The sequence below is a fragment of the Zalophus californianus genome, chromosome 8 (assembly GCF_009762305.2).
Source record: "Zalophus californianus isolate mZalCal1 chromosome 8, mZalCal1.pri.v2, whole genome shotgun sequence".
Taxonomy (NCBI): domain Eukaryota; kingdom Metazoa; phylum Chordata; class Mammalia; order Carnivora; family Otariidae; genus Zalophus; species Zalophus californianus.
This window is the reverse complement of record NC_045602.1, coordinates 81,978,712-82,004,324: the sequence shown is the minus strand read 5'-3', so window position 1 is coordinate 82,004,324 and position 25,613 is coordinate 81,978,712. Positions and strand designations below refer to the sequence as shown.

Sequence of the window (25,613 nt, the reverse complement as noted above, 5' to 3'; positions counted from 1 at the left end):
AACCTAAAGCCTGAGGGAACCTATGGATCTAAAGCAGAAGATCTAACATTCCTGTCATCAGCGTCCCAGGAATGGAAAAGAAAGAAGGGCGGGCTACAAAAGTACTCAAAGAAATAAGGGCAAAAAACTCCCCAAATTTGGCAAAAGACACAAACCTACAGAATCAAGAAGATGAGTAAGCCCCAAATATGAGTAATCCAAAGAAACCTACAGCAAGACAACCCATAGTCAAACTTCTGAAAATACAAAAAAAGAAAAAAATCAAGATAACAGCCAAAGAGAAAGGACACCTTCTCTACAGGAGGGAAAATAGAACATCAGATTTCTTGTCAGGAGCCATGGAGACTATAAGGAAGTAACACAACATTATTCATGTGCAGAAAAAAAAAAAAAGAACTGCCAACCCAGAATTGTATACCCAGTGAAAATATCCTTTAGGAATAAAGGGAAAATCAAGGAAGGAAAACTAAGAAAATTTGTTGTGAGCAAACCTACCCTAAAATAACAGCTAAAAGAAATTCTCAAAAAGAAAACAATGGAATCTTAGAACATCAGGAAGAAAGAAAAACAGAAAGAACAAAAATATGAGCAAATTTATGTATTTTCTTTCTCCTCTTGAATTTTCTTTTTTTTTTTTTTACAAGATTTTATTTGACAGAGAGAGACACAGTGAGAGAGGGAACACAAGCAGGGGGAGTGGGAGAGGGAGAAGCAGGCTTCCTGCAGAACAGGGAGCCTGATGCGGGGCTCGATCCCAGGACCCTGGGATCATGACCCGACCCGAAGGCAGACTCTTAATGATTGAGCCACCCAGGCGCCCCTCCTCTTGAATTTTCTAAATTAAGTTTGACCACTGAAGCCAAAATTGGAATACCACTTGATGTGGTTCTCAATGTATACAGAGAAAATGTTTAAGTCACCCGTATGACAAGTTGGGGAAAATAAAAAGATGTAACAAGAGGTAAGGTCTATACTTCACTCAAACTGGTAAATGACTATACCAGTAACCTATTAGTTATATTTTATATATATGTATACACACACACACACACACACACACACACATATATGTAACATAATTCCTAGAGGAACCATTACAGAGGCTATACAAAGAGGTACTCCCCAGAACATTATAGCTAAAAGTGGAGTTCTAAAAACCTGCTCAAATAACTCACAGGAAGGCAAGAAAAGAAAACAGAGAAATGAAAAACAGAGAACAAAAATAAAGTCACAGATTTAAACACAAACATATCAATAATTACATAAAATTTTAAAAAATGGTCCAAATATATCAATTAAAGACAGCTGTTAGTAGAATAGATTAAAAAGTATCACCCAACTATATGCTGCCTAAAAAAGCTCACTTCAAATACAGGGCTATAGGCTGGGTTGAAAATAAAATAATAGAGAAAGTTATATCGTTAAACATTAATCAAACGAAAGTAGAAGTAGTTATAATAATACTTGATAACGTAAGCTTCAGTGCAAAGAAAATTACCAGAGACAGGAAAGGCCATTACATAATGATAAAAGGGTCAATTCACCAAGACATGGCAAGCCTAAATGCATATGTACCAAACACCAGAACTACAAAATACATGAAACAAAAAGTGATATAATTAAAAGAAATAGACACACAATTATAAAAACTTCAATACCCCACTGTCAATAACTGATAGAATAACTAGACCATCAATTCTATAGAGGACTCCAACCACAAACAGCAGAATCCACATTTAAGAATCCACAGAACATATATCAACATAGAACATATCCTGGGCCACAAAAACAAACCTCAATAAACTTAAAAGAACTAAAATCATACAGAATATATTCTCCCATCACAATGGAGTCAAACTAGAAAGCAGTAACATATAAAAAAAAACAAACAGGAAAATCTCAACTTGGGGACTCAACACACTTCTAAACAACCTATGGGTCGTCACACACACTAGGATGGTTATAATCAAAAAGGCAGGTAATCACAAATGTTCATGAGGATGTGGAAAAATAGGAGCCCTCCTACACTGCTGCTAGGAACATACATTGTACAGCCACATTGGAAAACAGTCTGGCAGTCCCTCAAAAAGTTAAATACAGACTTTTTTGGCCTAGAAATTTCATTCTCAGGTATATACACAAAAGAAACAAAAATCTGTCCACATAAAAACTTGTACAGGAATGTCATAGCAGCATTATTCATAATAACCAAAAGGTGAAAACAATCCAAATGCCCATCAACTGATGAATGGATAAACAAAATATGGCAAAAAATGGAATATTATTTGGCCATAAAATGGTACGACCTATTGATACATGCTACAACATAGATAAACCTTGAAAACATTGTGCTAAGTAAAAGAAACCAGTCACTACAGACCCTGCCGACATCAAAAGGATGATATGGGAATACAATGAACAACTTTACACACACATTTGACATCTTCAATGAAATGGACTGATTCCTTGAAAAATACAAATAGCCACAATTCACCCAACATGAAGGAGATAATTTAAACAGCGCTGTAACTAGCAAAAAAAAAAAAAAAAAAAAAAAAAAAAAACCATGGGGCGCCTGGGTGGCTCAGTCAGTTAAGCAGCCGCCTTAGGCTGAGGTCATGATCCCAGGGTCCTGGGATCAAGTCCCGCATCAGGCTCCTTGCTTGGTGGAGAGCCTGTTTCTCCCCTGCCTGCCGCTCCCCCTGCTTGGGCTTGCTCTCTCTCTTCTCTATCTGTCAAATAAATAAATAAAATCTTTTTTTAAAAAAGCTGAATTTGCAATTTAAAACTCCTTAAAAAACAAATCTTTAGGCCTAGATGGTTTTCCTAGTGAATTCTACAAAATCATACCAATTCTACGTAATCTCTTCCAAAAAACAGAAGTGATGGGAACATTTCCTAGTTGATTTTATGAAGCTAGTATTACCCTGATACCAAAATCAAACAAAGAGTACAAAAAATAAAGCAACAGACCAATATCCTTTATGAGTATGGTGATATGGTAATTTATAATAAGAAACACGTATTTGTTCTTCCAATGCCTTTCCTGGTACAGAGCCCCTAAAACCTTTGTTTGATAAGAGGGCAGTCTTGCGGGACTGAGCCTTTAATTTGTGGGATCTGACACTACCTCCTGGTGGATGGTGTCAGAACTGAGTTGTGGGGCACCTAGCTGGTGTCCAAGAATTGCTTGGTGACACTGGGGCTGGGTGCAGGATTACAGTGTAAGTGTAAAAATCCTTAGCCAAAAATTCAGCAATATATGACAAAATTTATACATTGTGACCAAGTAAGGTTTATCTCAGGGAATGCCAATGGGGCTCAATGTTGAAACACCAATCAATGTAACCCATCTTATCAAGAGACTAAAGAGGAAGAATTAGGTGATTGATGTGGAAAGAGTGTTTAGCAAAAATTCAACATCCATTCATCATACAGACCCTCTGCAAATTACTAGTAGAAGGAACTTTCTGAACTCGATAAAGATCATCTACAAAATCCTGATTCCAAATGCCAAGTCATAACTACCATGCAAAAAAACAAGTGCCCAGATGGAAGAAAGGTGGCCTGCTTGCTTTTAAAACCCAAAGTTGGTACTCGAGACACATTTGTTTGAGAAATGCCTGAACAGCCTGTAAATCATTAGCTGGAAATCATGTCTATTATGGAAAAATCATTGCAAAGGAAATATTCATTCTTCCTAAAACCTGATAAATAACTTACACGATCACCTATTCTTTCATTTATTGACCCACAAACATTTCCAAGCACTCACATAATGGCTCTGTCTCCAAGGAGTTTACCATCCACAGGGACAAAGGATGTCAAAGAAGTCGTTACAAATGTCACGCTTGTTATGGAAAGGGAAATGTAAGTCGCAGTGGAACCACAGCAAGGTCTCTAATCTTGTCTGTCTCACCGGAGAGGAGCTCCTTAAGGAAATGAGGGGTAGGAGTTGTCTAAGCCAAGAGGCGTGGGAGGGGCTTCCAAGCAGAGGGAAACCGCGCGTGCAAAACTCATCAGGGTGGGCACCAAATGTGGCCCCTAGGAGGCGCTGCAAGAACCCTGACAATCGGTGAGAGTAATGTGTCTTAGGCCTTGTCATCCACGGTTGGGACTTACCTTCAGGTACTGGGAAGTTGTACCACCTGATACGGGCAACAATATGAGGAAAAATACATGCTCTCCATCGAAGACCAGAACAAAATGTTTTGAGAGGACAGTGAGGAGCTCGTGTGGCTCTCTGTCTTCAGTCACACCGTGCTGATGCCTTTAGCAGACTATTTACTGCACTAGAGTTCCCAGATCCACCTGAGGGTCTGTCTCACCCACTAGAACACATTCCCAGGGTGGTGGCAAGGTTTTACTCAATTCTGCACTCCCAGTGGCTCATAGTTTGTAGCAGGTGGATAAAAATGGCAATAGAGAGAGAAGCTCTTTACCTTCCATTTGCTCTGGCTGTTCTCCTTTAGGGGTTTTTCTCCATGCCCATGGATAGGCATACGGCCACCGCCTGTGTGTGCTCTCGCTGGGGTTCAAGCCCCTGAAAGCAAAGATCGTGGGCCTCGCCTTTTATCACGGTCTTCACTCGCATTCTTGGTTCCAACTTTCCTATCGTCTTCTTTAACCTGCAGTTTTGTCATTTTATTTACCACAGAATGCCCAGACAACGTTTCTATCTGATTACCCTAAAGGCTTATGCTTTCATCACTCAAGGTGATTTCTACCTTCACCTCAGTTTTGCTTACGTTGTAAGAGCTATGCTTAAAATCTTCACTTCCGCCAAACACAGAAGAACAACTACTGTATGATTCCACTTACATGAAGTACCTAGATACGTCACATTCACAGAGACAGAAAGAAGAACACAGTTTCCCAGGGGCTGGGAGGATGGAGGACAGGGACTTATTGTTTCATGGGCAGAGTTTCTGCTTGGGAAGATGGAGAAGTTCTGGAGACAGACAGGGGTGATGACTGCACAACACTGTGAATGTACTTAATGTCACCGAATTGTACTTGTTAGGGTGAATGTGGTAAATTTTATGTTATGTATCTTTTCCCATAATAGAAAACAAATCTTCACGTTTGTTTCTCACTTTCCTACTTGTTCTTATAAAATGATTATGGCACAGCAAAACAAATATTGATATAGCTGCATAAATACTGCTAAGCAAACAAGTACGAAAAGATGTAGATCAAACTGATCTCTGCTGACAGGCACTGCCACCATGCACATATCCCAAAATAACTGATCAGCTGACCCACAGCCTCTGAACCAGGCCTCTGAAAGGCAACTCTCAGAGAGGGGATGTTAAACGTGGGTCTGGTATCTTCACTGTGGACATCTTGGCCACAGCATTTTCACTTGCAAACATTTTCAGTGCTAACTAACTGACCATAAGGCAATTCTGCTCTGAAAGATGAAAGAACTGATTAACACTTTGGTTTCACTGCTCCATTGACAGAGGTCCCATTTATATATTATCTAACTCTTGGCTAGTGCTCATCATGTTCTATACAGTGATGAGTAGACATGGCGGTCTTAAATAGTGGACGATGACTAGTATATATCGACTCGATAGAAAATTATTTACTGGAAAAACTTACTGGATAAATACTGGACATGTGAAATAAGACAGTATAAAGCTGTATTGCATACTACATTAGAAAACAACATATTAGTTACAATGGTAACAAAGCTCAGTTAAAAATATGTTACAGCATTCCTATGTGTTGTACATTTCCCATAGAACTCTGGAACATGTATGAATGGACATGTGACAGTATGTCAAGAATGAAGAGCAGTGTAGAAGCCCTTCACAATTTAATACAAAAGCTCAGTTACAAACATGCATCCTAATATTTGGAAAATTGACACCTCTCTATCTAAATGAAGGAAGACATTAACAATGAATTTTATCATTAATTCTTTTCGTGTTTAATTATGTCCTTTTTTAAAGGTCCCTGTTTTATTTTTCACAGCTTTAGCTTTTATGGCAAATATCCTTACATCACTTTTATTAATTTTTTCATGTTTCATTATGTCCTCTTTGATGAATGTCCTTGCTATTTTTCGTGATTTTCTCTTTTATGGCAAAATTGCCTTACGGCCAATTAGACAGATGGCAAAATGTTTATGGTGAAATGACCGAAAACCTCAAACTGTACAAAGCATGGGCTATCCAAAAATAAAAAGCAAAAAAATCAGAATGTTCTGCAATGCAAAGGGTCAAATAACTAATTTCTACAAAAATGCTCGTAGCAAAATATCAAAGAACGGACACAGTTGAGCAAGGTATAACATGCTGACATGATATCCCAATCTACCAGAGCACGTATGTTTATTATGACAATACTCCTACCGGTTTATTCTAAATGATGCTCAGTGAACAACAGCACAAGAACCTTACTTGTTTTTATTATATTTAAAAATGTTAAAATATTCACAGACACATTTTTAAAGGAAAGTGCCTCTTGTATGGGACCTGATCATCTACTGAGACACCAAGAACAGGTATTCTTATTGAAATTGACAAAACACGCTTTAGTGAAGGGAAGTAACTCTTCACTGTTTAACAGTTGTCAAAATAACATCTGATTTATCCACAGTTTATCTGTCGTAGATAATGAAGTTGCTGTATGACTTAACTAACCAACTGTCAGAGGCAACGTGAGAGGCGTGTGCCCGAGGCCTGACCTCCATCCCAGCACTGCTTCCTGTGCCCATGCTTCTTACTCAAGGTGTAAAATGGGAACGCCTTTTCCTTGGAGATTCCAGAATGGCCTCCCCGTTTTTATCAATGGCAAGAGGATGTCCCCGCTATTACTTATTTCTCTTTTTGTGACATAATCACATTCTGGGGATGGTATTCATTTGGACTGTTATTAACCTCACAAATTCCAACTGATCCTGACTGCGTAAGTCAGCTCCCTTAAATAAATATCAGCAGCTATGAATCCTGGAAGCAAAACTTCACGTAACATGAAAAAGTCCGGGCCGGAGTTACAAACCGGCAGGCCATGGGCCGCCGTGGCCTACAGGCCTACTTTGTTTTGCTCATCTGGTGTTTTTTGAATCTTGAGCTAACCTCTGGACATTGAGAGTCTGCACACATAAAATCCTCTGTTTAGTTTATCTTGAAAAATACAGCAGACTGGGCCTTCTGTCCCCCAATTTGTGCAAGGTGGCAATTGGCTGGAGCTGAGCAGGGGCTTCGTCTCATTTGGGCAAGTGCTGGCTCTCCAGTGAGCCCGCAGGACCCCCCATTGCTGGCGCCCTCCTCCACCCATCTCCCAGGGCATGCATACCCACCGCTAGGCCACCCTGTCGGCCGCCTGTCTGGACTGCAAGTCCAAAAGCCAACCTTCAGAGGCTCCTAAGACTGCAGTGGAGATGAGAGTGGGAAATCTTCCATTCTCTTTCTCTTCACTGTTCTTTTTTGACTTCTGACTTCAAATCTGAACTGGAGCAATGAGAACACAACTTAGCACTGAGATTCCACGGCTTACGGGACAGGCGTCCCATCTCTTAAGCAAGTGAGTAGGGCTCAGCTCCTCAGGGGTACCTCCCTGTTCTTACTGAGCCCCAAAGCTGGTTTCTGTCAATGGGGCGAGCTCCCTGACAGGTCCTGAGCAGCACACTGAGAGTTGGTGACATTCGCTTCCACAAGCTGAGAGAACTTCTGGAGTGGCCTGCAGGCCTCAGACTTTCCTCTCCATTGAAGATAGCGAAATCCTAATCTGACCCCTGCGCCAGGGCTGGGCCCAGGATTGGACTCATGCCCTTGCCTCACTACCACCTGCAGATTAAAGCCCTTTCTTTAATCTCAGACTCATCATTTGCATTCCTGGGCCATTGGCAAGATAAGATCAATTTTCAGTATTACAGCTTCCTTTCTATAAGAAGTTGGGCCAAAAGATTTGACCTATAACCACTAGGCCAGAAAAGTATTTTTGCTGAGTAGACTATGCACACATCCCTGAGCAGAAATTTCATATTTAGTTTCTAACTAGCAACCCTGTGATTGCTCATGAGTGACTTAAAAGTTGTGTGTGTGCATATGGCAGCCTGTGTAACACATGCAGACACACCCACAGGAGTCATCCATAACTCCTGGCTTGCCCTACTTCATGGAAGACACTGTATCCAATGCCGACTGAGAATTTCATGTCCCACAAAAGACATATATATATTGGGGCCAAAGGCAGATGCAACTGAAGGTGCTGTTCTCAGAAATCTGATGGGGGAATAATAGAAGACTATTATCTCTCGGGATTTCAAGGGAAGTCACAAATTGAAAGAATGCAAGCTATCCCTTCAAATGAAAATGTTTTGGTTCCACATGCGGAGGGGCTGGGAGGGCGCTATGCCCTGAGCAGGAAGGGGGTGGCCTGGGAAGATGCTCCTGGCCCTGAATCCCTCAGCTCTCAGGAACCTGGAGGGTGAGCAAAAAGGCCCAGAGTCTCTCTGGGCTTCACTGCCCAAATCAACGTGGGGCAGACCAGTGACTAAAGAAGTTGTCCTGGCTGTGAAAGAGCCTGAGCCACAGTGGTGAGCATAGGAGGCACACGGTAAAATGAAAACGTCCACTGATGCAGCTCCCCAGCTTGGGCCTTACGGCGAATCTATAGTCCTCCAGTTTCTCTCTATAAAAGAGATTCCAGTGAAGGGACAATTGCAGGCCCCGGCTGCCCAATGGCTACTTCTGGGACAAAAAAGCTCACGATTTTTCCAGGAATTTTAAAAGAGACTGTCATGCAAGAGGCTAGCTAATCAGCATCTAAGCAAAGTATACATACCACAATTACTTTGCATAATGATCTTGTAAAAAGCACATCAATTTCTTCCTTTCCAAGATTAAAGAAGAAATTGTGCTTGGAGAGTGAGAAAAGCCAGTGAAGAAAGAACAAATAATAAACACTGTGCTTTTCTGTAAATAATATTTCTCACTTTTTATTTAGAGTTATTCATGGTTTTCCTCAATTTTATATTAGCTAGCTTACCCACTAACTGGCTTTCAGAGGATCTAAACCACTTACGTACTTTACCATCTTGGTTACTTCCTGCTGGAGTAGACCATCTTAGATTACTTCCTTGTAACACGTCACAGTATCCTTTTTGAAGCTACAGGTGGGATAGGCCAGGGGCAGGAATTCCAAAGATGGTCAGTTCTTGCAATCAACATGCTCCAATGGTGTCCTAGGAGTTTTGCAAAATGTTCCACGAGCACCTTGCAACCAAGATGGAGGAGACACATCACACCATCCACACAGCCCAGAAACGAACCGGTCCGGGTGCGCCCTCACTGCCCACCGAGGCTGCAACCCTGCACCAGGAAATAACAATGATGCTGGATGGTGACCCAAGTATTTTCGCGTATTTTACATCTGGGTGTGAAATATGTGCCTCCCCGCGCCAAGTAAAGTAACCCACAGATGCCAGGGGAATTTCTAATGTCGCCAGGTGGGAAACAAGATCCAGGCTGTTAAAATGATGACAGCAGCCCCTGGACACGCCAAGAATTCTTCTTTAGAAAAGTCCTCGACTCAGGTTTCTCGTGAAGTACACATAGAGTCGTCACAGAATTTGTTCTGAATCTGTCAGGACTACAGGTTGAGATTTTACAGCTCAGAGGTAGATTCGACAGCCTCAGATTCCAAACATCTTTAACTTTACCAAGCTTCACCCCCTTGTGGCTATTGGCCCACACCCGTTTCTTTTTTTTCTTTTTCCATTTTAGTAAGACACTTTGATGAAGGGGATCAGCCAAGGAAGGGTTAGATTGAAAGAGATCATTCTGAGGGTAAAAACTTCCCCGGGGTGTAGCCATTATTTAGGGGGAACGACAGAATCCAGGGAGTAGTTAGGCTCTGTGGACTATTTCTGCATAGACCCTCTGCAGATCAAGAAGAGGCACAGGGAGGCGGCACCAGTATCCAGGGTCCGGGGAGGGTATGAGGACTCTGGTATACTCTAACCGAGAGTCAAAACTATCCATGCAGGTCAACAGTTGAAAACAATTTTTTTCTATCGCCCCAGGCTAGATGTTAAATCCCCAGACTTGTCATTCTTTCAGCCCACGTGTTAGTAAATGATTTATGCCAATTTTGGTTTTGTTGTTTGCCCACCAATCATTAAGTTGTACACACTTATCCAGGGAGACTACCCCACCCACTCAACCACCTTGTGTTGGGAGTTTCATGTTCTGTTTGGTTTTTATTCCTCTGAGAGCCTGCCTTCCAAACAAATTTACCACTTGCTTAAAATAAAGAGATCAAAGTATAGAAGAGGAACCCACAATAGCCAATAATTGCTACCTAATTTCATTTTTCAATTAAGTGGTTGCTAACACTTTGCTGCAGTCCCCAGTTATTTACACGGATGGGAGCTATGTGCACATGGGTGGCTAGAATTAAATTAAGAAACTACCCTATTTGGTAAATTATACTATTTTCTAAACTTACCAGAATCATCACATTTTTGTTCACTCCTTTCCAGCTTCTGATTACCAACTCGGTGGTCTCTGAACATCCATGTGTCTTTCCATTTGTTTACTGTTGCAAAGACCAAAGGGATTCCAACTCTGAAGATGTACAGATCTTAAGAATTCTATGGTCCCACCATCATCATAATCATTACATTTTATTAAAATAATGATCAATACTACTAACATATTTAGTGGAAAGATGAAATACTGGAGTCCTGCCGATTACACATGTTTGTTCAGAGATTCAGGAATAGCAGTAACTCCCCTGGTTTCAGTGGCCTCAAAACACAAAACTGAGGGACGCCTGAGGGGCGCCTGAGCGGCACAGTCAGTTAAGCATCCAACTCTTGGTTTTGGCTCAGGTCGTAATCTCAGAGTCATGAGATCGAGCCCCACATTGGGCTCTGCACTCAGGGCACAGTCTGCTTCAGATTCTCCCTCCCTCTGCCTCTCCGCTTGTATTCTCTCTCTCTTTTTCAAATAAAAATAGAACCTTTAAAAAATTTTAAAAAAACCAAAACACAAAATTAAGACACGAAGACCAAATGAAAAGAAAAGACAAAAAAAAAAAAAAAAAAATCACTGCAGAGGGAGTAAAGCCATTAAATACATAAATTAGCTATCTTATTAATCAAATCGCTTTAGAAAAACTATTAGCTTAGAACATAAGCATGTGAATGAATGATGAATGTCAGCAGTAAAACAAAACCAGATGAAGGCTCCTGTGAGCATCAAGAGGCTATAGATGTGAAACAGCTAAAAATATAAAACAGTACTGAGAATGTAGACATCATTAGTTTTAACTGTGTGCCTCCTCAGCTCCACAGAGGTGGATAAAACCAAAAGACCCAAGGTCCCCACCCCAGAGCCTTGACTTGAGAAGGGAGGGACAGCGAGCACACACAGGTGACTAATGAATAAATAAATACATGTTAGATAGTGATAAAAGTGCCAAAGGAACAGGACCCGGAGAGATTGAGGCAGGAGCTAGTTCACGCAGGCATGTATATGTATTTTCTAGCTCCTGTAAAGATGTGAGCTCCTAGAGCCAGAGGCAGCATTTTCATATCCTTCCAGACAGGTCAGCAGAGAATGCACAAGGAATGATGCCATTCTCCTAAGAAGATCAGCTGACAGGAACGGTGTATTCTTACCAATCCTGAAGACCAGACATTTCAATCAGATGGAAAGGAGGGGCCCCAATTTCTCATTCTCTTCTCTCCACACCATTCTGGTGTTTTGTTTGATAAAATGGACACTCAGCTAGTGTGGGCTTCTGCTGATAGGGAGGGCCAGGTGACAGTTTTTAAATAGCAATGATTACTTTGCAGCATTTTGTTTTAAAATGCTTTTCTGCCTCGATTCCTAAAGAAACACAGTTTGTAAAAAAGTACAAATGGACTTGGGAAGGATGGGCTGAAACACACAACCCCCCCTCCCCCGTGTGTGAACTGACATATCTGGGAGCCCTGAGGACACTGAGTATACCCAGCAGCCCAGCGGGGGTCAGGAGGAGGGTCAAGAAGAGAGCGCGCTCCTACGGAGAAGGTCTCACCGTCTCACCGGACCACAAGCCCTGTGTGTGGGGCCCTCTCTTCAACCTCCCACCTGTTACGCCTGGCTGTTCACCCTTTAGTGTACAACACACAAACCTGGGACCAAACAAAGGGTGTGCACTGCCTTTTTTTTCCATGGCAAATTAACTTACAAAAGCAGATCTTTTTTTTTTTTAATTTATGCAACAATGAAAACTGAAATGCGTATGATTTAGAGAGAAACCCAGGCATAACACCAACAGCAGGAGACAGGTCCATCCAGATGATCTAACAACTTGTTACAGAATAACTGGGCAGAACAGACTTTCTTGGTGCAATGCCAGTATGCTTTGGAAGAGGAAGCAAGACCTCTGTTCTCGTGAAGGTGGCAAGTTTTCTACATGCATTAACTCTACCCTCACAACAATCCAGTAAGGAAGCTACTATCATTATCCTATTTCACAGATGAAATAATTGAGGATATAGAGGCTTATTAACTTACCCAAACTCCACACCTAGCAAGTGGTAGAGCAGTAGAGCTCGGATTTTGAACAACAGAGCTGAAGTTATCACTCAAATATGTGCAAGAACAGTATATACATTATAAGTAGAGTGGCCAAATAAATGATCATACGAGTATATTTGAGAGTGAAGGGCACACTATTAACACATGTGCTCGGCTAACACAAATCGTGGATATCACAGACAAACAAGGATGCACAGTTACCTTAACTACCACATGATTAAGCTGAGGTGAAACAAAAAGTATCTCTAAACATTATTTAGTTATTTGTTTTCTCAGTACTTACTTACTGAGTACCTGCTATGTGCCAAGCACTGTCCTAGATAGCAGGTCAAAGAGAAAAGTCCCTTCCCTCATGGAGCTTATGTCCTAAATGAATGTCATTCGTGTGTGAATATATGTCTGCATGCTGCACATGCATTGTGTATGCAAGTCAACACATGTGCATATACATGCAACACAAAACAGATTTAATACCTTCTCTCCTGTCAACCTGTTGAAATTGAACTTTGGCCTATTAAAATTTACATGGTAGCCCAAGTTACAGGTTGAACCCTTAACCTATGAATCTTAACATGTTAAATCTACATTTCAAAACCATTAGAATTCTACATTCCCTAAGTTATGCATGGTGGCAAAAGCGAGACCAAGATTCAGAAATTCTATTTTTTTTTAAGATTTTATTTATTTATCAGAGAGAGAGAGAGCACACGCAGGGGGAGCGGCAGGCAGAGGGAGAAGCAGGCTCCCCGCTGAGCAAGGAGCCCGATGTGGGACTCCCTGAGCTGAAGGCAGACGCTTAACCGACTGAGCCCCCAGGCGTCCCTCAAGATTCAGAAATTCTAGACTCAAGTTCCAGCTCTCATACCACTATGAGTTCCACCACCTTGCCTTCCATTCTACCAGTTTACAGAGTTGTGGTGAACTTGGACTAATGTTAAGTGTGGAGTCAAATGTGCTTTCATATATTATTTCAGTTGGTCCACACCATGATCCTCTGAAGTAGGCAGGATGTAATTATCATTGTTTGATTTTATAGTGAAAATCTGAGACAGTCAAGATTAAGGTTAAGAGTGTCTGAGATAAGGCACATCAAGGTGCTCTGGAGACCACAGACAGATACCTAGAATTTAACATTCTTCTTCAGGGCGAAACACAGTGGAGCGATGAAGTACACTGGCCACGGATCCCACCTCTACCCCTTAAGTGCTGTGACACTCTGGATCTAAGTTCTCTCAACCTGTTCCCTCACCTATTTTTTAAAACTGGGGATTATAATGGTGCCTACCAACCAGAGTTGCTATGAAGATTAAATAAGACAACAGGTATAGAACACTTGGCCCAAATACCTGGCATGGAATAATGCTTCAACCTTGTTAGCTATTATTATTTTATTAATGAAACCATAATAGAGGGATTATCTAGGCCCACCTATCTCCACCCTCCAATGCCACAACAAAAGACTCTGCTCAGCTGCATTACACAGATCAGATTCCCCAGCCCCAGGATCCCTAGGAAAGAAGCTTAGTGATAGGGAGCAGCAGAATCACCAGTGGAAGGGTCACAGGAATATGGCAAAAGAATTGTTCCAGGGCGCCTGAGTGGCTCAGTCACTAAGCATCTGCCTTCGGCTCAGGCCATGATCCCAGGGTCCTGGGATTGAGCCCGGCATCCGGCTCCCTGCCTCCGCCTACCCCTCTCACACACCCCCTGCTTGTGTTCCCTCTCTCTGTCAAATAAATAAATAAAATATAAAAAAATAAAAAGAATTGTTCCACTGCCTCATGACTGCACGAGGAACTTTCTCTGGATAACAAAACTTTTAAAGCTTCTTTAGAGCACTTTCACATACAGAGGGTGCGCATGTGTCATCTGTTTCATTTTCAGTTGAAATGTCTAAATACATTTGTGAATTTGACTTTTCTGTTTTTACACGTGAGCCTTTCTATGCCAACGCTAAGTAATAACATGAAACTCACCTTTAAAATATGATTATGTCACAGCCACATAGCTTTCAAAGGAATTCTCATGTCCTCCCCTGGAATGATTGAAGAGGGAAAGGAATACATACATCTTCAAGTAAGGGATGAATTTCACAAATCAAGATTAGAAAGCCCTTGGATGGTGATGAACAATGTGCACAATTGTTGCAGGAAGTACATCAATTATGATTCATTACATTTAAAAGATATAATTGCAAGAGAGTAACCTGTAATTGTGCATGCCTCATTTGGAATGACAATACGCCCATGTCTGCGCGTCACTTTAATATAATGAACACATGCTTCTCTTGGCTTAAGTTTCCTCTGCTATATAAAAGTAAAATCTTTGTTATAAATTACTTCCTCCCCTACAGAGTATCTCATATTATCCCTGTGGAAATGTTAAACAGATGGGGCAGATACATATCCCTCCTTCTACTAATTAAATGTGAGAACCAAGTAGTTGAAGACTTGGCAGGGTCATACAACAAAGTTGATAGCAGAACTCGAACTACAATAGGGTCTTCCTACTTCTAATCTGGGGGACATCTTTTCCAAAACTTAGGTCCAACACTTCTTCAATTGATGAGTTATTTCTCTTCTACCCAACTATGAAAACATAGAAGATAAAAGCAGAATAGTCACATCTTTATATCCTGAACATAGGAAAACTAGGAAAGCACATATTACATTCACCTTACATTATTAAAGAGTTTTTAATCATACATTATTTAATCATACATACATATAGAATATCATACATTATGATATTCTATAAACAGAATATATCCATGGACTTCAAACATTTTATAGCAAGCATTTGTTTAAAAAGTGCCAAGTACAATGTCACTGAGCCATCCAACAATGCAAACACAGATAAAGCCACCTCTTACTTCAAACATACAAGATTAATATCTAGCCACATTCAAAATAAAGGAAAATGTGTGGAAGGCCAGAAATAAAGAGAGGAGTCAAAGCAAGAGATGACAGCGGGATTTCAAGCCAGTCAACCAGGGGGATTCCAGACAAGTTACCTGCCCTATGTGCTAGGACCCAGTATTTGAACACCTACATGAACACAAAAAATTTGGACATCAGACCAGTAAGGGAAGCATTCATGCATAAATTCCTGAGTCTCAAAGAGCTACTTTGTGCCAAATAAATAAATACTAAAAGATGCCTATAGCCAGAAAAATAGAAGGAAACACATCAACTCTTTATGGCCTTGGGCAGAGAGAAAATTCTCCCTATAAAGTTTAAAATTCCAGGTTTATACCACATACAGGTATAAAGTCCACTTGAATCATATGGGAAAACCAAGCTGGTACTAAAAGCCAACCACTAAAATTCTGGGTCCCAGCATGAAAACTCAAAACCATTTTTGTGTAAGAACCCTTCATAACTTAAGGGAAACAAACCACTTCCAAGTAAACATCCCCTGGTGAAGCTAAGCTCACAACAAAAAATATAATCTATATAAGGAAATAAATACCTAAAAGGGAAAGTCAGTAAATGTGATAAACATAAGAATTAGCAACAACTAAAAATAACAGAAAAATCTAAAAAAAACTATAAAATGAATATAGTTTAAATAAATGAAAAAAATCAAAGGAGGAATAAAAAGTAACTGAATAGTAGAAAAGTATGAACAAAACACAGATCCACTTAAAAAAGAGCCAAAACAGCATAAATGAAAATATAATTAAAATGAAAAGTCCAGTGAGTAGGTTAAGCACAGATTAGAAATACTCTGACAGTAATGAGATACTAGTAAAAAGATCTGATAAAATTACTAAGAAAAAGAAAAGAAAAATAGATGAAAAACATGAAACAGCATTAAGAAACATGGAAGCACAAGTTCCAAGAAACAAAAACAAAATAAATCAATACCTAGACACATCAAAGAAACAGAAGAATATCAGAAATAACCAAATGAAGAATCTTAAATACAAGCCAACAGAAAAGTCAGATTAATTCCAAAGGGCAATGAGAATAATAACATAAGTCTCCGTAGCAACAAAAGGGGTCAGAAAGTAATGAAATAATGTCTTCCAACTGATAAGAGATAATATTTCCAACCCCTATACTCTGTTATATAATCGTTCAAGAGAATAATCAAAGACACTGTCAAAGATCAAGAGAATTTCTCATTCAAAGACCCTCCCTGAAGTATACACCAAAAACATATTTCAGTAAAAAGAAAATAATCTGGGGGAAAGGGGGAGACAGAAGAATAATAAAAAATTGATAAGCATGTTTGCAAATGTAAACACTGCTTATAAAAATCAAAAGCTAATTTGGAGGAAATTAAATACAAATCAGGTCAAAAAATTAAAATCTAATTTGGAATAAATTAAATATAGACCAGGTCTAAATTATAAGACAAAAAATTAAAATTCTGCAACAAACAGATAGCAGTCAAAAATTTTTATAGTTTAAGTATTATTCAGAAAGAGGATAAAACAATAATAAAATATCAAATACTATGTTTACCACATTCCAAAAAATTATTTTAAGATTTTACATATATTAGCTAATTTAATTTTTACAACAGCCTATGACATTGGTACTTTTATTTACCCATTTAAACAATAGAGCAACTGAACCCAGAGAGTTTAAGTTATGCACACAATATCATACAACTACAAAATATGTAGGAAAATGTGAGCCAAAGCAGCCTGGCCTGACTCCTGTTAAATCAGGTAATTAGATTAAAATTGAAGAGTCACCACAAAAGGAACAGAAATGGAATATATAATAATATATAAAAAATAAATGAAAAAAAATACTAAGCCAAAATATGACAAGAAAACTAAAGACACCAAGTAAAAGCACAGTAAACAAAGAAAGTAAGCCCATATATATAACTCACAATAAATGCACAATAAATGTAACTGCACTTCTTTTGAAATTACAGATATTTTTAACATTTAAATTAAAGACAAAAAAATCCACCTATAGGTGGTTTAATAAAATGTATCTAAATGAAAATTATCTAGTTGATTTAATAGTAATGGTATAGGAAAAGATATGTCTGGAAAATATAGATGCGGAAAACAGATACAGAAAAAAGACATACAAAATCTAGTTTTATTCTGAATAGCAACTGTAATAAAAGAAAAAACAGACCGTGAGCCCCAAGAATATTATTAAAAATAAAGAAGTTCATAACTTAATTAAAGGACAAATTCGCTCAGAGGATATAACAATATTAAACTTGTATGCACCCAATAACTTAGCATCAAAATATACAAAGCAAAAATTAACAAAATTATAAACAGTAATTGGCATCACAATCTTAGACACTGATTTTTAACGTACCATATAACCTAATAGTTAAAACAGCCAAAAAACTTGGCAATTCTATTAAAGATCTGAACATAATTACAAATTTAATCTAGTGTGTATGTGTGTCTGCATACGTGCACATGTGCCTGTATAAAATCCTTCACCAAATAAATAGAGAATATATAATCTTTTTTAAGCAAGCATGGAAAATGCAGTGTAAAAAGGACCATATAATTAGGTGATGAATCACTACATTCTGCTCCCAAAACCAATATTGCACTGTATGTTTACTAACTAAAATTTAAATAAAAATAAACAAGGACCTTATATTAAACCACAGAAAACATCCGATCTAAACAAAATGTAATAAAATACGAATAAAATAAAAAATAACCACATATCTCTATATGTTTACTAACTAAAACCTATCATTGTAAATAATTATTGGGCTAGAATAATAAAAATCACAAGGCAGGGGGGTGCCTGGGTGGCTCAGTGGGTTAAGGGACAGACTCCTGATTTTGGCTCAGGTCTTGATCTCAGGTCGTGAGATTGAGCCCCGTGTCAGGCTCCACACTCAGCTCAGAGTCGGCTTGAGATTCTCTCTCTCCCTCTCCCTCTGCCTCTCACCCTGCTCACGCGCTCTCTCTCTCCCCCTCTCTTTCTCAAAAATAAATAAATAGATAAATAAAATCTTTTTTAAAAAATCACAAGGAAATTTAAAAATACTGAGAACTAAACAACAGTGAAAACTCTATATATCAAAACTATACAATGCAACTGAAGTAGGACAGAGCAATGTATTTCTAGCCTTCAATACATACATTGCCATTCCTCAAAGATATACCCATTTGGATTATAAGAAACCATCTTTAAGAAGAGTTTCTTTTAATATTCCTGATCATGAGAAACCACCTTTAAGAAGAGTTTCTTTTAATATTCCTATTTCAGCTCATGAAGCATTTCTCTGATTTCATGAAAACTAAATTGGATTTTATAGACTTTAAATTAGCGGTGGAGTGCCCCTGATGAGATACATCAGTTATCTTTTCAGCTTTATCACTGATATGTTAAGTTCTCCTCTCAGAATATAAAGGTTTGTCAGTTGATAGCAATAATGATTTCATGCAATTTACTAGGGAAGTACAATTTCATCTGCATCCCCTCCCTGAATTCTTTAGTCTCTGCCATGCTCTTTATTGTTACAATTTGCAATAAAGATGAATTTACATAAACTTAGAATTATCATGACTATGCTTTGTACCACAGTCTTAAATGTCAGTTTATCATAGCTTTGAATTTTTTTTTTTTTTAAGATTTTATTTATTTATTTGACAGAGAGAGACACAGCGAGAGAGGGAACACAAGCAGGGGGAGTGGGAGAGGGAGAAGCAGGCTTCCCGCAGAGCAGGGAGCCCAATGCGGGGCTCGATCCCAGGACCCTGGGATCATGACCTGAGCTGAGGGCAGACACTTAACGACTGAGCCACCCAGGCACCCCCATAGCTTTGAATTTAATGAAAACACAGAAATAGCCATATTTTGGAGAAACTGATGAAGAAAAATGGCTTAAGAGTTATAATAACTAAAATAAACTGTTGAAAGAGTTTTGTCTATTTTAATAAGACTGATGTCATTTTAGTGTAAGGACATGCCAATTTTGGAGCAGAGTTCATAAAAATATTCATCACTAAAATTATTGAAAGTAATATTATGTTTTCAACTATAAGTGTTTTTTCAGGGATTAACTACCTTTGTAAGGTGGGAGTCGACATATTAGAAAACAAGTAAATTCAGTAACTAATGAGCTAAGCTCTAAATTCAGGAATAAAAACAACAGAAAAATACACACGAATAAAGTAGGAGTAGCTAAATAATAAAGAAAAGAAAGTGATAAACTAGAAACCAATCAAAATCCAATTCTTTGAAAAAGTATAAAATAGATAAACTTCTGAGAATGTTGGTCAAGGTAAGGAAAAACAAAAATAACAATATTAGGAATAAAAAGGTAGAATAATAAATGCAGATAAAGTAGGTATTTTTAAATAGAAAATAACTTCCTTCCCATAAATGTAAAAACTCAAATGAAATGATGATTTTCCAGAAAAATAAAAACACAAGCACTAAAACTGACTGAAGAAGAAACAGATAAGCCAAATAGAACTGTAAACTTTAAAAGCAATTGAATCACTGATGAAAATCTATCCACATACAAATCAACAAATTCACTTGGTTTTACAGGTGAGTTTTTACAACCCTACAAGGAACAAACATATTTATACAAGAAGTCCTTTGTATAATTTTAGGGCTTCATAATATGTGAAAGAATTCTGTAAAAAAATTTAAAAAGTATCCCATTAATGATAATTACTGTCATTGCGGAAGTTGATACAGAGAGTAACATTTTTGGTGAAAACTTACCTGTTATTCTTTTAAAAGATAAGAAAATATTTCTCTGTTTGAGTGATAAAATTCTAGAAGACACCTAAAATGATCTTTATAAGGAATAAAAGAAAGCTATTGTAGCCATCCTTCATCCTCTGTTTAGCCCAAAGGGAAAAGATGGAAACTTAGAGACAAAAAGGATCAAAACTCTTCTTTTAGCTTAAGAACAAACACATGCCATGAGGAAGACTTAGCTTCAGAAGTGTGTTCAAAGTGAGATGTGGTTCACAAACAGGTGAAGATCATGAGCTTCATCCCTTGACCAACCAGCTGCTGTATATGCTTCAGGAAAACCAAATACAACAAAGAGAAACAGATCAAGGGCAAGGGTAGGTTTTTCTAAGAGATCGAGATCTCAGGTAATACAGATAGATATCAACTGAAGAAACTATCTGGTTTCATATTTCAAATCAGGCCAGACTGGAGCCCAGAGGAGAAACCTTCATGGACCAAACTGCTTTGCCTTTTCCTTAAAACAATACTACAAACAAGTTATTTAATGTCAAGACAACAGGGTGGAGGAAAGTGGAAAATTCTGCATCCTAACCCCAAGTTTAAGGGTAAAGGAAATGAAAAGGGCAGGATGCATGGTGACACCTGGAAGAGGCCAACAGGCCAGCTCAAGACTACAAGATAAGTGAGAGGACATCTGGGAAAACCACTGAGGACATAGAAGGGAGTTCTGTTGTTTTAAACAGTAGAGACCCAGTGCTCTGTTCCTGGACTTCAAAGAGAGGTAGAACACATGCCCAAGTTCACCCAGTTTAGGGCAAAGCCCACTGATCCACTTCATGGGCAAGAAAAGCAGAGAAGACCATCTTAGAACACTCCAGGAAATTTTTCTCTTAATTCTTTGGCTACCTATTATTCTAAGCTACAGAACTCCATCCCTGTGTATAGGATTTACCAAGCACGGTGTGCATTTATAGCTGTTAAAAAATCAAGAGTTATTCAAAATATAAGCATTCAAAATAAAGAACAATACAACTTCACATGTGTAAGGATCTAAGTGAAAAACAAATTGGGAAATGTTTCTTGCCAAAATTTTAAAAACTATTCAAAGTTGTACTAAATTCTATGTTCTTTTATTTATTTAACCTACTTTACATATGCATTCACATCATCACCATGACTATACAATGTTCTTTTTAACCAATAATTCAGAAATTGAGTTTCCTTGATAATCAGGTAAAAACAATGAAAAGTTGAATCATTCAACACTCTGCCAACAATGCACTTGCGTACTTCTCACTGCAATATTTCTAAGATTATATTGTGCTGCAATCTAGCAAACTATGCTGAATTCACCATCCGGCATGATTGAAACTTCCTACAGATGTGCTTAGGAGCCTCCATTTGGGGCAACCTGTTATCTTTGTTTAGATTAATCACTAGCAATGTGTCTCCATGTTCTCTGCAGCAGGTTAAGTTCAGGTACACTGGGTTCACGGCATAAAAGTGCCCCAAATAGAAATCATAGCATTTTGCTCGAGTTAACACATCTGTTCTCATCACCTCAAGTCCCCTGCACAGCTCAATTCATCATCCTGCCCCACGTATGAGCGAATTAAGTCATCCAAGTCACCCCCAAATAACAGTTTTTCCAGGGCAAAAGTTAAAATAGAATTTGAATGACGAGATACTGCTGAATGGGCTGGAAAGGCATCCCTCAATACAAAGACAGTCTTCCCCAAAGCCAACAGAAAGTTTCGGGCCTGGGGGAGCGGGTGGGGGGTATCCGGGCACTTCCAGGCTCCTCTAAGGACAGACAGAGCTGCAACAGGAGGACAGGGTTGGACTATCTACAGGAAGAACCTAGGGAAGACCCCAAGGACTAGCTTTTGGGACTCTAAAACTGCACTTTCTGCTCTGGGAACTATATCCTTCACCCCACCCATGGCAGTCTCTACTCAGGTCTCTCTCTGCTCAGACCCTTCTGGTTGGGAGACATGAACATCTGTCTGTATTTTCATCTCTGTGCCACCCCAGATGCAGAAGAGAAAGAGGAGATAGTAGCCAGTGAAGTTGAGAATTGGGGGGAGGGGCGGGAAGGCCTGAAAGACTGGGAGAACAGCAAGTGCCAGGGGATAGAAATACACCTGGATAAAAAAAAAAAAATACTGCCCATGGGCAGATCAACACACCTACGAACTCAGACAAGCATTTTAATAAGATGCCACACAGTTAACAGAGTAAGGCCCAACAAGATGAATGGATCATGATGGAAAAAGAACAAGTATGAAAAAGCAACCCATGCAAATAAGAGCACTTGGAAAAGGCTGAGCCTAAAACAGAAACAGAGAAAGGCAGGAGGTGGCCCAGCCCAGTGAAAAAGGAGACGCAGTACCAGAGAACCGAGTGAAGATACTGTGACTCCTTTTCCACTCCTACTAATGATGACAATACTCAGCACTTACTCCATGCCCAGGATTTTCTAAGAATGTTAAACATAGGTAGTCTCATTTAATCCTCCTGAGAAAACAAGCCTCCAGGAGAGCCACGAATATGAGACATCAGACAGACCTGGGTGGAATTCTGGCTCCCCACCCACCAGCAAGGTAACCTCCCCACTTCTGCTTCGCCGTATAGGAAACGGGGTAATCATACCTACCCAGAATGGTTGTGAAAATTAGAGATAATGAACTTAAGTGCCTACCAGCGGCTGTTATTAGTGTAATTAATTAGATTAAAATAATCAGGAGTGAAGAACAAAACAAAATGTTGTAATTGAATAGAAATGGCAACCAAGCAGCAGTAATGGAAACAGGGCACAAAAGCACCAGGCCAGTGATGGAGGCTGGGAGAGAGAATGAGTCAACAGAGCCTGCATTTGGCTCCCCACTCAGAGTGTGTGTGAGCAACTCATGTCAACTCTCTGGAGTTTCAGTTTCTGCCTCTACCCAGTGGAGGGGAGGGTATTAATATCTGTCCTTCCCACATGTCAGGGTTGTCGTGAGGACCATGTGAGGAGACAGCACCTGAGTTTATTATTACCCGCAACGAATTTATGCAAATGCACGTATCTACTTGATAGGGAAATCCATTTCCTCTGCTTCCAGTTCTCAGGTGGAATTAAAACACGCAACTAGTACAACCATGTCAAAGCCAGGTCATCGCAGACTGCAAAGTCATTAAACAGCATGTGCCTCCTTTCGTCATCATTAATAGAATCTAATTAATTTAATCTGACATCAGGCTCACCTACCCCAACTTCCACCCTCGTACAAACCCAACTCTTCGGACTGCTTTGTGTTTGCCCCCAATTTATGCCTCTGTTTATGCCTGTCTGGAACGTGTTCCCTTTCATCTCCAACTAACCATATCCTGGTCCTCCTTGAAAACCCCATTTAAATGCTTCCTTTGCATGAAGAAGTGATTTCTGCCTCCCTACATTGCCATATTACCTTTTCGGAGTTTGTCACACTACTTAGCACTTTCCTGTATTACGGTCCCTGGTGTGTGTGGTACCTCTCCCACCAATCAATAAGCTGAAGGCTGACAGGCAAGGTGTCTTCATCCTTTATGGAGACCTGCCTCATCGTACAGCAGGGGATCTTTCCCAGGACAAATGTTGAAGACGTATGCAATAATGCAAACATTCTTTTGACCTAATAACTTCTTTGAATCTTTACAACAACAGTAGTTGACATATTTCAAAATAAAAAAGTACTTAAAATATAAAGTAAAAATAATGTAAAGCCCCCACGATCACAACAAAAGTTTATGGGGGGGGGGCAATGGGGAATGAAGGTGAGAAAATACATTCTGAGTTTCTGCTTTCCAAATGAGAGTTAAAGAGATAGTTTGAAAAGTGGGTTAATGATATTTGCATATGCATCTCACTTTACTAGGCTCAGTTCGCCTAAGAAAAAGCTTCCTGGAGAGTGACAGCCTCAGCCCAAAGGAGGGAGGAGACAGGGTGTTCCTGTCCCAGCTGCAAGCGCTCAGTTGTCCCTGGTCCCCTCCCAGGCACTTCATTAGTCAGATGCGTGGCAGGGTCTGTGTCTTGGCCAAGGCGCCTCTCTCCTCGGAGCATCTAGGGCTTTAACCGTTTTGGCCTCTGTGCTAGCCTGCGCCTCTCTCCCCACGACAGATAGGAATAAACCTCAGCCCACTCGCCTCCTCCCTCAGTAAACAGGTCTCTGCTTTGGCAGAGGGCTGTACCACTTGGCGTCTGAGGTAAAAGTAAGCAGCACGTCACTGACTTCGTCTGGGCTAATAGTTTGGGGCTATTTCAAGGCCAATGTCCACTTAAGAACCAAAGCATGAAAATGCTCCTCCCCGGGTCCCTTTCGACTCAGACACCCACCCGCGCTTCCCCACCCGATAGCCCTCACCCCAGCTGCTGGTCCAGCTCGCTCACCTATCTTAGCCAGGGACGCCAGCAGGATCCACAGGGTGATCTCGAAGGGGATCTGCACGTGGGGGTAATCCAGGGTGAACACTGGCAGGCGACTCTCCTCGAACGGCGTCGTTCCGGGAGCCACCACGCTCGCGGGGCTGGGCGGGCTGGAGCTGGCGCCCATGGCCCTCGACGCGTCCAGCAGGGTCTCAGCCAGGGTGCCCGCCGGCCCGGCCACCTGCAGGAGCAGCAGCAGCAGCAGCGGCGGCGGCGCCCGCAGGCTCCGCCCGGTGCCCGCCAGCCCCATGGGGTCGACTCCCCGCGCCGCCCGCGAGCCCCGCGCTCGGCCCTCCGTGCGCTCAGCGCATCGCTCCCGGGCAGCGCCGCCCGCTCGGCCGCGCACAGTGCGGAGCGGAGATCCGCCGCCCGCCGCCCGCCGCCCGCCGCGGGGCCGGGTCTCTGCAGCCGACGGCTCGGTCCCCGCTGCGAACGGGCACACCGCCTGGCCGGGCGCGCACCCTCAGGCCCTCCGCCGCCGGCCGCCGGCCCATGCCCCGTGAGCGGCTCGCGGGCCGCAGCTGCAGGCCCTGCCCCGGGCGGCCCGCGGGCGGGGGCGGGGGCGGGGCGGGCGCGGCGCCCGGGCCGCGGGGCGGGAGGACGCGAGCACCGGGCCGACGCGCCGCGCACCTGCCCGAGCCCGCGGGCGACGCGGGGCCGCGCTCCCCTCTCGCCAGCGCCGCGCGCGCCGGACCCCCCACCCCCGGAACCAGCCAGCTCTGGGCGGAATCGCGCAAGGTGGCCGGAGCTGTCCCCGCCCCGGAGGCAGCGTCGGGCGTCCCTCCAGCGAAGGGGCCGGCGCGACCCACGCGTCGCGCCCTTTCCCCCGCAGGCTCCTACGAGGGGACGCGGGGTGTGCTGGGCACGCGGGGAGGCGCCGCCGGCTCGGGGTCGGGAAGGGAAGCTGGGCCCCGGGGGGGGTGGGGGAGCTACCGGCCGGGCCCGGGAGCTGCG

General features: G+C 41.2%; 1 protein-coding gene across 1 annotated transcript in view; it reads right to left on the bottom strand.

The window, feature by feature from the left end:
• SLC9A2 (solute carrier family 9 member A2) overlaps positions 1-24,969 on the bottom strand; it is a 100,319-nt gene extending 75,350 nt beyond the window's left edge. Inside the window, exon 1 of the mRNA XM_027622163.2 lies at positions 24,624-24,969. Coding sequence (XP_027477964.1) covers positions 24,624-24,909 — 286 coding nt within the window. The 5' untranslated portion in view covers positions 24,910-24,969. The remainder of the gene's footprint in view (positions 1-24,623) is intronic.
• Between the last annotated feature and the right edge of the window lie 644 nt (positions 24,970-25,613).